The 13372-nt window shown below is 36.7% G+C and overlaps 1 protein-coding gene across 1 annotated transcript; it reads right to left on the minus strand.

The window, feature by feature from the left end:
- Positions 1 to 3393: 3393 nt before the first annotated feature.
- Positions 3394 to 10027, minus strand: LOC112050177 (protein obstructor-E-like). The gene is made up of 7 exons (XM_052881310.1): positions 9914 to 10027; positions 8868 to 9211; positions 8665 to 8779; positions 7390 to 7505; positions 6524 to 6632; positions 5603 to 5724; positions 3394 to 4337 (listed from the first exon to the last, which is right to left on the minus strand). The coding sequence occupies exons 1-7, from the start codon at positions 9963 to 9965 to the stop codon at positions 4158 to 4160; spliced, it is 1038 nt and encodes a 345-aa protein (XP_052737270.1). The 5' UTR covers positions 9966 to 10027; the 3' UTR covers positions 3394 to 4157.
- Between the last annotated feature and the right edge of the window lie 3345 nt (positions 10028 to 13372).

Raw genomic sequence — 13372 nt, forward strand, 5'->3', positions numbered from 1 at the left:
ATTACCATTTTAATTAAAGTAATCGAGATATATCTAAGAATAAAGATAGGCAAGGGCATGCGGTGCGCCACAAACTTGTCTCATTAGCACAATTCGATTAAGATGATATACCAGTTCTTCATATTTTGTTTTCCTGCGAACTTGTCTGCTTTGTTTTCGTCAATTCCCGTTAGATTAAGATTCCCATGTCACAAGCAAATGTCACATGTGTTACAACAATGTTGATTTTCATAGTTTTTTCTAGTCCTCGATAGCGGCAGTATTGGTCTATAATTTATTTGTTCCGATTAGTGAAAGTATTAACACTTTGACTGTACATGCATTATATGTAATGCATTTTGGATTCAGCAGTGACGTCCGTATTACTTTGCATGCATTTGCCTATGTCGGCAATTTTGGCGCTCAGTGTTTGAGCCATGCAAAGAAAAAATCTGTTTTAAATAAGAAGGAGTGCAAGAATGATAAGGGATGGAGTATAAGATGAGAGAATATGCAGTTTACGACGTCGTCTGACAGGAAGCCATTTCAACTTGCGTAAACAGAAGATGAATCTAATACACTTATTCTGAAGACGCTCAATTTTGTTGAGCTGTTCTTCAGACAAGTCAGGATAGGAAGAGTCGGCATAGTCTAGCAGTGGAAGAAGAAGAGAATGCGCTAAGGTAATTATTGTTTTAGTAAGAAGAAAATTTTTCCAACGTCTAAGGCATCCGATAGTGGCAAAATTTTTCCAGCTCACCTCAGCAATTTGTGGGCACCAAGATAATGTATTGTCAAATAATAATCCTAGCTTTTTCTCAGTCGGGCTAATGCTGAGAACTGCATTGCCAAGTAGGATGGGCAGTAAACTAATCGACGCCATCTTTTCAAGTTGTTTGGAACCACCCAGTATGGCAACCTGGGCCTTTTTTGAATTAACACTTAGACTATAAGATGCATTCCAAGTATTAATTTTGCTCATATCACTATTTTCAATAGCAGTACATATATCATGCAACGGGACAGCAGTGTACACTTAAAGGTCGTTAGCATAATAATGAGAGGAAAGAAATCGAGGAATAGTTTTAATGTAAATAGCGAAAAGAAGAGGTGATAAGACGCCACCCGGTGGTACACCTGCCGTGAGTGGGCTGTACGTTGAGAATTCAAATTTTAAGTCGCCAAGTTTTTTTTTTTTTTTTTCTTTACAAGTTAACCCTTGACTACAATCTCTCCTGATGGTAAGTGATGATGCAGTCTAAGATGGAAGCGGGCTAACTTGTCAAGGAGGAGGATGAAAATCCACACCCCTTTCGGTTTCTACACGGCATCGTACCGGAACGCTAAATCGCTTGGCGGTACGTCTTTGCCGGTAGGGTGGTAACTAGCCACGGCCGAAGCCTCCCACCAGCCAGACCTGGACAATTTAAGAAAATCTTAATCTGCCCAGCCGGGGATTCTGCCGACAAAGACTTAGCGTTCCGGTACGATGTCGTGTAGAAACCGAAAGGGGTGTGGAAATTCATCCTCCTCCTAACAAGTTAGCCCGCTTCCATCTTAGATTGCATCATCAATTACCATCTGGTGAGATTGTAATCAAGGGCTAACTTGTAAAGAATAAAAAAAAATATTGCTATCTCAATCATGGCTGTAACTCTTGAATGTCTGGAATAAAGTTATGAGATTGCGAACTCTTTAAATCCCATAAAATTCAGCACCCCAATAACAATTCACGCACATCACTATAGGAGCTTGAAGCCTACGCATCTGTACATAGAAATTACTACGTGTTTTATTTCAACGCGTCACTCCCTGTGGGTTGGACTTCATAAATCCACTACAACCCCCTTGATCCGGCCGTGCCGCAAAATCCATTCATAGCAAACGATAACTAACTGTTAACTGTTGCTAAAAAACTTGAAATTTGGCAGAGAGGTGGTTTATAGTTGGGAGACATCCGTTACAAACTAATTTAGCGGCAGGGCCACACAAAGGAAATCTAAAGGGTCTCGTTTACAAACTCGAAATTTAACCTTGTAAGCGAGCGGTTGTTTATAGTTCGTAAAAGACCATTACTAATTAATTGTGTGACAGGGACGGATTAAGGCGGAGGATATAATCGATACTAAAACTAAAATCTTTGCTTTGTTTTGTTGTCTTGTCTGTCTGCCTGTCTTTTTGTCGACGCCGATCACGCCGAAACTACTGAAATTACTTCACATTTTATCTTGAAAATAAAATCAGAAGATTGTGAAATTAGTTAAAAGTTTGAATATTAAAATTGGTATGTGTACAAAAATCGTAAAAATAATGCGATTTAAGTATTTTTTAAATTCTACCTCTAAAGTGCTTAAAAGTGGTTCATGTTCTATTGATTTATTATAAAACACGCGAAAATATAAATAGAAGGGAGTGAAATAGGTTAAAAACACTTTATAAAAATATTATATAAATTTTTTATAAAATTGATTTTTAAATTTTTTTTAGATTTATTAGATTAGATTAGATATTTATAAAAATTGATGTGGTTATTACTAGAATCATAAATAGAGAAATAGGGAAAGAAAGTTTACACAGATATTCGAGTCTCAGAGGAGACGCCCTTAGAGAGTCGTTCCGCCCATCTACTCTGCTTCTGCCTACGAGCCCCATCAGGCGATGCTTCTGCGCTCGCCCAAACCCCCCGGTGACGACGCTGATGTCCCCTAAGGAGCCTACGGCTCTTACACAATCAGGAAAACGAAAACGTTTGACGTATTTAAATTATCCTGACAGATATTTTGAATAAACTATGTTCAACATTGGTTTTCTTATTTTTTAAACCTTCTCCCCTGAGTTTGCTATATTATATTAAAGATATTTTTACTGCGAGTGCGTTGTATTGAATACCGCGAAACGAGGGGTTCATAAAACGTACATTGATCATTGAACATTTCATAAGGTATTTTTTAAATTGTTTCTTTCATTTTCACAAGGTAGCTACTGTAGTTTTTTTAGCGTGACTAAAGACCTTCATCACATTTTAGTCATTTAAATTATTTAATGAAAAAATCAACAAACTAGTCATCCCTACAATTTTTAAAAGTTTATAAATTTCTCCAGGATCATACATCATACTATCAGATCCTGACATGATGACAATGGAACCAATTTAGGAGTGTACTTTTAAACAAAATAAGAAATATCCAAATCGGCCCAGGCGTCTTCAAGTAGTTGTAAAATACAAACATACAAAGAAAACAGACGAATCGAGAGGTTTTGCTGCCGTGTGCAACACGAAGCTCACTGCAGCTATGAAACTGCAAGGTTTGAGCCAAAAATCACAATTTGGCAATAATAGTATAGAAAAACTTAAAAAAATCTAGGGTGCAGATTTCAATAGGTTTATACGGGATTAAATAAGTGACAAAGTAATCAGTAGGTATTGCTTTAATTGAAAATAAAACATAACACATTTTTAAGCTTACGAGTAACAAACATTTTAAAACTAAATATTTAATAAATAATTATTATTTAATTTACGCATAATGTCAGCAATAAACGGCTTTGTAGAGACAGCTTATTACCTGAAAAAATATATAAAGCTTGTTAAATTGTCAATAGTTATATAATACCGAGTCGCGAAACTGAATTGAGAATGGGTGGGGCACATAGTTTTCCTCAGTGCATATTACCTCATAATTTGTATGATATGTGGTCTCGTTAAGTGTGTGCAATATGTAATTTGGTCGTAACAAATGGTTCTGGATATCAGATTCTGGAAAAGTTAGGAACCTGATATATGGGTAAATGATATTTCAAAGTGTAAGCTTTGTTATGACTATACAAAATACACATTTTGTAAAACTTTTCTCGATAGTTTATTTTTTTGAGAAATACATGTTTTGCTCACATTTTGCTTTCAATCTCAGGAAAAGCAAACTTATTTTCTTAAATTTTTGTTTTGTATAGAAAATTAAGTATATATCTTGAACATGGCCATTTTGTTTTGCGTCATGTTGTTTAATTTACTTGCAATTAGGTAAAAATGGTTTTGGCCCTCACGTCATAAAATTTGCGTCGCGCGTCAATCGCTCCGTGCTTTTCACTCACGTGAAAGTCATAATTCGGCGTCTCGTTTGCGCTTTAAATTTTATCTATATCGTACCGACGCGCTGCGCGCTCTTAATACCTTGAAGTTATGGGAATTCCTCCCGAGCACTCTGTATAGTAAATTCAAGAATTAGTAAGAATACCAACCCAGCAATGTTTCCGCGGCATTGTACTTTTGCTTGGTTCGCACAAGGATACTGCGTCCACGCCGCGTTGGGATTGTAGTTGTATCCCGAAGGACATGTGAAGGTGCGAGGTACGTTATTCTGTAATAATATTTCAGGGTTTTATTTCCATTAGCAAAATAAAAGAAATCAAGATTCGATTATTTGAATTAGGTCTAATTTACAAGCCTTAACGTTAAGTAGAACGGGCTTAAGACGATCACGCCTTTTACGCCAGTCCCTACAACTTGAGACATGTTTTCATACATTTCCTAACGCTTAATACGATTCGTCATCCCGTTTAATACGCCTACATCTCACACGCGTGTAATTCCAGATGCGACAAATAAATTACAACAGATAGGTCAGGACATCATTAAGGTCCTTTAACAAGGTTGCCTTTAACAGCAAACACCCTTAACATGATGCGATACTAAACTGAAAATTTTGAAGACGCACTGCAAAAATAAAATTTAATTGAAAATTTCGTAATTCCAAATATCCAGACAATCTTTGCTTTTTATGTATAAATTAGTTAACTTTGACCTTATTTACCCGAATGTATCTTAAAAATCAATATATTCAAACCTAGTCATCATCCCCATTAGTATTTACACCAAATACATAATTTTTTATAACTATGTATGTGTACATAAGTCGTTATATTTTTCACTATCCCATATCCCGTATAATAATAGCTTTCCCGTCAAGACGCATTTTTAGTTGGATCACTGCGAAATCGTACTAAACGGGTTCTACTGTATTTGTAAAAGGCGTCGGTTCTTCTTCCAGTCTTCTTCTTTCAAAATTTTTTTTTGTTTTGGTGTCTCGAGCACAAACAACAAAGATATTTGTAATTTAAAAAAAAACTGTCATCATCATCAAAAACTGTCATAATGCTATTTTAATACTAATCTTAAGAAAGTGACCAAGACTTGGTCGCTGACGATGGGCCTTATAAGAAGGCTCAAAGTCACTCAGCGGGCGATGGAGCGTGCTATGCTTGGGGTTTCTCTGCGTGATCGAATCAGAAATGAGTAGATCCGCAGACGAGTCACTGACATAGCTCAGCGAGTCGCGAAGCTGAAGTTTCAGTGGGCAGGCCACATAGTTCGAAGAGCCGATGGACGTTGGTGTCCCAAGATGCTGGAATGGCGACCCCGCATCGGAAAGCGCAGTGTTGGTCGACCCCCCACCAGGTGGACTGACGACATCAAGCGAGTCGCTGGGATTCGCTGGATGCAGGTAACTCAGTATCGTGATGTTTGGAAGTCCCTACAAAAGGCCTATGTCCTGCAGTGGACGTCCATCGGCTGATATGAAGATGATGATGATGATGATGACTAATGTTAAGAAAGTAGCTTCACCTTGCATTCAACAAATTCGCCACATTTTTGTCCAGTTTGTTTGAAGTAGCCATACGGTTGGGGGCACACGTAGTTATATGTTATATAGTTATTTGTTATTGGCTTAGCAGTGGAACTATTAGCTGAAAAAAAAAAAAAAAAAACATTAAATTAAAAAAAAAATATGCTTGAACTGTAATAAAACACAATCAATACAAATAATTCAAATTGAAGTGTGTGTTTGTGCTTTCTAAATATTGTGTTTTATCAAGTGCGTATAGTTATTAACACGATACCTGTTTTGGTATCGTGTAAACTAATAGTACCTGTAACTTGTAATTGTATAATACACAGAAGAGCAGTGATAGCCCAGTGGATATGACCTCTGCCTCCGATGGGTGGTGTCGGTTCGATCGGTCTGGGGTATGCACCACCAACTTTTCAGTTATGTGCATTTTAAGAAATTAAATATCACGTGTCTCAATCGGTGAAGGAAAACATCGTGAGGAAACCTGCATACCAGAGAATTATATTTATTCTCTGCGTGTGTGAATGTATGATCAACGATCTAATGCGATTATAAAAACTGTCTCTATACTATCGATGTTAAATAGTTGTAATCGTGTTCGTCGGTTAAAGAGCTTCGTAAAACTACCTTTTTGTGTATTTGTATTATGTAAAAAACGGGCAAAAACTTCTAGTTTAGTATAAGATTTATACCAAATCTAAGCTCGTTTTCCTCAGAAAATGACAGACAATTTTGTTCGTGACTATGAGTGCGATGCAGGTCCTTCTATAATTGGTCTGAGACGATAATACACAGTGCCGGCTACAAGCGTAATAGTGTCTGGTTTGCTACAGATTCTCTCAGTGTACCTATGCCTATTATTTAAACAATAAAAACAAAGTCGAGGGCGTTAGGTAGGTGTTATGTGTACGTACAAGGTTCACACTGCGCTACTGAAGCATTTGCGCAGGGATAGCCGATCCATTGCGCATTTTTGTTAAAGTAAAGACCGGCAGAGCAATTGTAGACAAGCGGCACATAGTCCTGTAAAACGTAAAAATCAATGTTAAGATACATTTAATTCGATTAAGTTTAGTTTACAAGCACTTTTGAAACGTCAGCAGGGTTATTCACTATCTTTGACAGATTCTAGTTGATATATACGAAACTAGCTGACGCCGCGCGGTTTTACCCGCGTGATTCCCGTAGGAATACTATATAGCCTATAGCCTTCGTCGATAAATGGGCTATCTAACACTGAAAGAATTTTTCAAATCGGACCAGTAGTTCCTGAGATTAGCGCGTTCAATCAAACAAACAAACAAACTCTTCAGCTTTATAATATTAGTATAGATTGAGATTCTATGTAAAAATGTCAGCCAGTGCTTACTCGTGGATATCACACAGTAGGTAAATGACATTTTACCTACTGTGTGATATCCAATCCTACTGTATGATTGATTTGATGTTCATTTTAATAAGTCGATAATAAAGACCATAATAGTGAATAGGCCAGCAGGTAATGTTATTAAATAATGGTGACAGTAAGTTGAGAACTTAAAATTAAAGTTAAAAAAAGTGACAATGTCCTACAAATTGCGTGGTACATTATCTCGTTCCGACGCTCTGAAATTTTCATTTCCTGGTAACTCAGTCAGCTACCAGAATCAAGAATTTTCGTAAATAAAAAGTTGATAGACTCATTGAGATGAAGCTGCTCATGAAAAATTAGCTTGTTAGTAATCAGGTGTAGGTACAAAATTTTCTAGGGATCCCTGACTATAACTAAAAGTATAGTTACCTTGCATTCTATATATGTTTTACAGTCATTCCCATTTTTGTAGTAACCTTCGGAGTCAGGACAGGTGAAATTTACGTTTGGTGAATACGGCGGAGAAATGTTGACAATAACAGTTTCTGTAAATATCAAAATAACATTTTAATATATAACACTAACGGACTCGCTCAAGCTTCGCTTTGACTTATTAATTTATTTATTTGCCCTTCTTCCCTATCCCTACCTTACACTACCATACTCCTACCCCTACCCCTACCCTACCCCTACCCTACCCCTACCCTACCCTACCCTACAACTACCCTACCACTACCCTACCGCTACCCTACCGCTACCCTATCCCTATACCATACCCCTACCCTACCACTACCCTATCCTAGGATTTAGGGGTTTGAAAAATAGATGTTGGCCGATTCTCAGACCTACTGAATATGCACAAAAAATTTCATCAAAATCGGTTGAGCCGTTTCGGAGGAGTTCAAGTTCGAACACCGCGACACGAGAATTTTATATATTAGATAATAACATTTAATTTAAGAAAGGGTTCAAACTAGTGATTTGATCATTGATAACATTTTGTAAAAGAAACTGTCCCCATTCGCACAAGAGATTTTTTAACGGACTTTTTTAATTTTTATGTTTAGGGCACACGTAAAGTGGGGATGAATTTTTTACTCGTTTAATAGTGCGGGATATCGTTGGATAGGTCTTTAACAGACATGAGAGTCTTCTTTAAATATTTTTCGATTTAGATATTCTTTTGTAAAATATTAAGCTTTTAAGAGTTATTTTTTCTTAGTCACGTGCCCCCTTCGATTGGCTAAACGGTTATTTATGGATAGGTAAATAAATAAACGAGAGTAGAATATATAATTAAATAATAAGAAAAACTATAACTACTAAGTAACAATTGCTGTTTAAAAGCACTTAAAAACCAAGTTAAAAAACGTAATCGGAAATCGAAAATTGCATATTAATTCCATTGCTCATTAAACAGATAAAGTTGTCAGTAAGCTAACTCAGAGTCTATTAAAACTAGAAAGCTGAAATTTAGTATAGTTATGTATATTAATGATGTATATAAAGTGGTAAACAAAAAATTAGAAAATAAATTACGTTTTCTTCATGCAAGTGAATTTTTATCGTCTATCCCATGGTGTGGGGAATCTAAATCGGTATTTTTGTGTTTGTACATTACAGGAGGGATTAAAGCGCTAACTTAATCTACGGAACCCTAAACCAACCACTTGGCCGGTTTTATTTGTTTACACGTATACGTACTTGACGGTTCCTCACAGCGCACTATCGAAGGATCTTCGCAAGGATAGTCCAACCATTCACTATAAGGATTGAATTGAAGACCATCGGGGCATAAGTACACAACAGCCACATAATCCTGTAAAGAGAATATAAGTATTATTATTATTATTAAAATCCTATAAACTAAACCATAATTTTTTACAAATGTATCAATGAAGTGTTACATTGCATTGGATATATGCGTCACATCGGTCGGCGTATTTGAAGTTGCCGCTTGGTTGTGGACAGATGTAGCCGAGTATACTGTTAGGAGAATCTGGCAGGTCATAGTCCACTTCGGCTGTATCAACTGGTACTTCGTATATGACATCTGGTTCCGGATAATCATTGTAAGCCGGATAATCACTGTCAGCCGGATAATCATTGGCATCCGGAGAATCATTCGAAGGACTCCAGGGTATCCCTGGTTGTGGTACTATGTCTCCGGTATCATATATTAGATCTGCTCCACTCGGTTCGATCCAGGGTATCCCTGCTTGAGGCGCACTGTACTGCAAATGTACTCCATCTGATAACGAAATAATACAATACTTTGGTGTAATGTTATATGGAATTTTTTTCAATTATCGTAAATTATTATCTTTATTTTGATTTCCTTTTTCTTGCTTCTAAAGCAATTTTTTCAACAATTATTTAATAAAAACGGAAATATGTGTTTTGATTAAAAAAAACAGATTTAGTTTTTTTTATATTCCTTATGGGTATGTATATTTGTGATGCGCTAATACCGCGGCGTTTTAAATGCTTAAAAAAATTCATAAAAAAATACAACCGACTTCAAAATTATAAAAATGTTTTTACTAAACTAAAAAGCGAAAAATAACATCGTATGTGCTACCTTCTCAGTTTGCTCAGTGCAATCAGTTTGAAGGCGGTACCAAGTTAGTGCTGTGTTAATTAAACCCATTTCTGAAAGAACTGTCTGAAAATCCTAAATCTTTATGATTTAAACGACTTGAATTAATTTAATCACCAGACCCATACAGTCGCAAGTCGTAACACATATTGGTGGAGAGTTCTCATCCATAATAAAATATAAAATTATCAAGTCCGATTCCTACGAATTGATAACCTTCTCCTTTTTTTGAAGTCGGTTAAAAATGCACACAAATGAAAAGTTAGAAGTGCATGCCCCGGACCGGATTTGAACCCTCACCCCTCAGGAATCAGAGGCTCAGGTCATATATCTATATAGTTTAGTGTCACTTACCTAAAAACAACAGTGGAAGAAGTAATAATAGCAATATTTGTTTTCCTGCCATGGCTACTGCAGACACGTGTTTGTGCAGTGGAACCTTTTTGGTATAATGCTATATGGAAAAATGTTCTTATATAATGTATATCGTAATTATCATATAAAATCTAAAATCATTTAGCAATAATATATTTTGTCATTTGCAAATGAATAATGTAATTAAAATACTGTTGAACTTGTCAGCAAATGTACAAAATACCGCTATACAACGACCACAGTAATGTCCCGAGCAAATTACGGCTACGACGATCAGTCTCATTGTAACTAGCCATGTAAACTTTTGTCTAAAATTTTTTGGTGCATAAAGACAAAAGTCTAAAGAAAACGATCCAGAAATAAGGAGAATCGCAGATAAATCAAAGTCACCGACATAGCTCAACGAGTCGGGACTCGAAGTTGAAGAAATGCATACAATTGTCGGAGCACAAATTGAAGAGCCTATAGATGGAGTCCCAAGGTTTGGCGACTACGCACCGGAAAACGCAGTGTTGCTCGACTATGGACTTCAAGCAAGTCGCAGGGAGTCGCTAGATGCAGGCAGCTCAACAGAGGTGTTTGGAAGTCCCTATAAAATGCATATAACATCCTGCAGTGGACTCCAGAAGCTGATGTGATGATAATGCAAGCAGGAGACAGTAGCGTAGCGTAGACTAATGTAAACGTGATCAAAGTTGCATTAACGAGTCGCTATTCTTTCAGTATTTATTCTCAAAAATCTACCCAATACTTTCTTTCTTCATAGTTTTAAAATGTTCCTAATATAGCCATCCTCGAAGTGCACTGTTTACCAACAAATAAATTACAAATGAAGGTAGATAACGCATATCATTTCATAACGTATTTATTTTGTATTGTATTCTTATAATACTAATACTCTAATCTTTCCAATATTCACATATGCAGCTGAGACATGGACCATCAAATCAGCTGATCGGCATCGCATAGACGCTTTCAAAATGTGGTGCTGGCGAAGAATGCTCCGTATTCCTTGGACAGCGCATAGGACCAATGCATCAGTGTTGAAACAACTCAACATCTCAAAAAGACTTTCCACCACCTGTCTTCAGAGGATCCTTGTTATCACTGGCAAAGTTGAAGAGAAGAGACCTCGGGGACGTAGCCCGATGCGTTGGTCAGACTATATCCGCACCACTCTCGATACAAGAGTACACGAAGCTCTACAAGTCGCGTAAAGTCAAGCCGCATGGCGTGACATCGTGCGGGAAAAAGTAGTGATTGTGTGACAGGGATCACGACCCTCAGTGATGACGAACACGACGCGGAGAGAGTATTAAAAATTAGACATCCTCTAAACAGCTTCTTACCCTATATCACGCACAGGTTCGAACAAGCATGGAATACTGCAGTCACCAATGGGATGGGTCTGCTAAATATCAGCTCTCCGCATTAGACTCAGTTGATCGTCGCGCTAGACGTATGAATCTCTAACTGGAAAGAACCTGCAAAGTCTTCAACACCGACGTAACGTTGCCTGTCTTTCGGTTTTTTACCGAGTATATTTCGGAGAGTGCTCACGGGATCTTTTTAATCTAGTCCATCCATCCCCATTCTACCACAGAACAGCGAGACACCGTGCAAATTGGCATCCTTTTGTTGTCGATGTCCAGTCGACTCGCACAAAACGTTTCGCATCGACGTTTCTTATAAGAACAGCGAAGATGTGGAACGCCCTTCCAGCTTCTGTGTTTCCTAACACTTATGATTTGTGCACCTTCAAGACAAGAGTGAATAGGCATTTTCTAGGCAAGCGCGCTCCAACCTAGACCTCATCATTGCTTTCCACCAGGCATGATTGTAGTCAAGCGCAAGTCTAATATAAATAAAAAAAATTTATAAAAACATATTTAATTAAAAAAGCCTTTATTGCTGTTTTCATTGTTTTTTACATCTAGATTAAATTTTAATTTGCCTATTTTAAACATCGGCAAACGGTCGTTATTTTGGTTCAGCTTGTCTTCCTCTAAAGATTTCCACTCTGTCCTGTCTTTTGCAGCATGTTGGACTTGTAAAAATGCATTTTTAAAATGGACCGAGTAAAATTAGAAGACTAGAAAATTAAAATCTAGAAAATTAGATAAAATGTAGGAAATTAAACAAAGTCTTTTAATTTTACTCATTCCTTTCAGTAACACTTATTGTGCTTCTCTCTCTTTCCATTATGGCAGATTTTTATTTTAATTACCAGCTGTTTCGTCAATGTCCAGGTTTTCGGCAGAATACACATATTGAATACTTTCATAGGCATTTCATTGTTTTGCATGACTTCACTAATTAGTGACCAAAATCTTGTCCAAGTATTAGGCGTTTCGAAAAATAACCAAGACCCCCAAAAATAAATTAACTTTAACGAATTGTTCTAATCTTATTATTCAAAATTTTCATTAATTTATTAACCAGTTAATTATAACTATTATTTGCTGTTATGTGAAATGACTAGCGATTTATTACCTCAATTTTAATTTGTCTTTTAAAACAAAGAAAGAAAAAGCATTTATTCCAAAAATTGTTCCAAACTTTACAACCATCATATTTACTTAATAACTTAATTTTATATTTGGCACAACCTTGAAAAAGGATTCAGCTCAGCATTGTGCTGCATGTATCAAGCAAATGTATGGACTCACAGCGCTGATTTTCAGCTGAAGACCTTGATCCAGGTGACGCCACGGAAATGCGTAGTCACATAGCGACATAACTTAACCAAATTAAAAGTAAATGTTACATGATAAGACTAAACTAAAACTAATTATTAACACAAAATTGAGCAATTGTTGGTAAACAGTCCAGATCGAGTAGCTATTGGCGTATGTATATAGTAAAAGTTTTTGTCTTATTTTTTAAAAAATAAAAATATCTGGGGTTTTTTTTATTTTTTACAAGTTAGCCCTTGACTACAATCTCACCTGATGGTAAGTGATGATGCAGTCTAAGATGGAAGCGGGCTAACTTGTTAGGAGGAGGATGAAAATCCACACCCCTTTCGGTTTCTACACGGCATCGTACCGGAACGCTACATCGCTTGGCGGTACGTCTTTGCCGGTAGGGTGGTAACTAGCCACGGCCAGAGCCCCCACCAGCCAAAAAATAAAATGAAAGTGTATCATATAAGTTTAGTTCTCCTCCTTTGTTCTGTTCCAAGGAAAGTGTATGATGACACTTTGTTTTGAGTGTAATCCCTAGTGGATGATAGCTTCTACAATGTTTGTAAGTGACGTGTAAACCAGTAAAAGTTGGCCTTCCAAACACGTAAAATAACGTTTTTCCAGTAATTTCTTACCTGGAAAGTCATCAAAATTCAAAATTCATTTATTTCAATTAGGCTTAGTTTACAAGCACTTTCGAAATGTCAAGTTATGTCGTAATTTTATTTAATTTAATGGTGGTAATAATAGC

This window comes from Bicyclus anynana, chromosome 4 (assembly GCF_947172395.1).
Source record: "Bicyclus anynana chromosome 4, ilBicAnyn1.1, whole genome shotgun sequence".
NCBI lineage: Eukaryota > Metazoa > Arthropoda > Insecta > Lepidoptera > Nymphalidae > Bicyclus > Bicyclus anynana.

Bases quoted from the DNA above. Each gene is read 5' to 3' on its own strand.
- LOC112050177 (XM_052881310.1), bottom strand. From the start codon at position 9,965: ATGGCAGGAAAACAAATATTGCTATTATTACTTCTTCCACTGTTGTTT. The intron at 9,212-9,913 runs GTAAGTGACACT...TTTCGTTATCAG, and splicing joins TCTTCCACTGTTGTTTTTAG to ATGGAGTACATTTGCAGTAC. The intron at 6,633-7,389 runs GTAACTATACTT...TACGTTTTACAG, and splicing joins AAACATATATAGAATGCAAG to GACTATGTGCCGCTTGTCTA.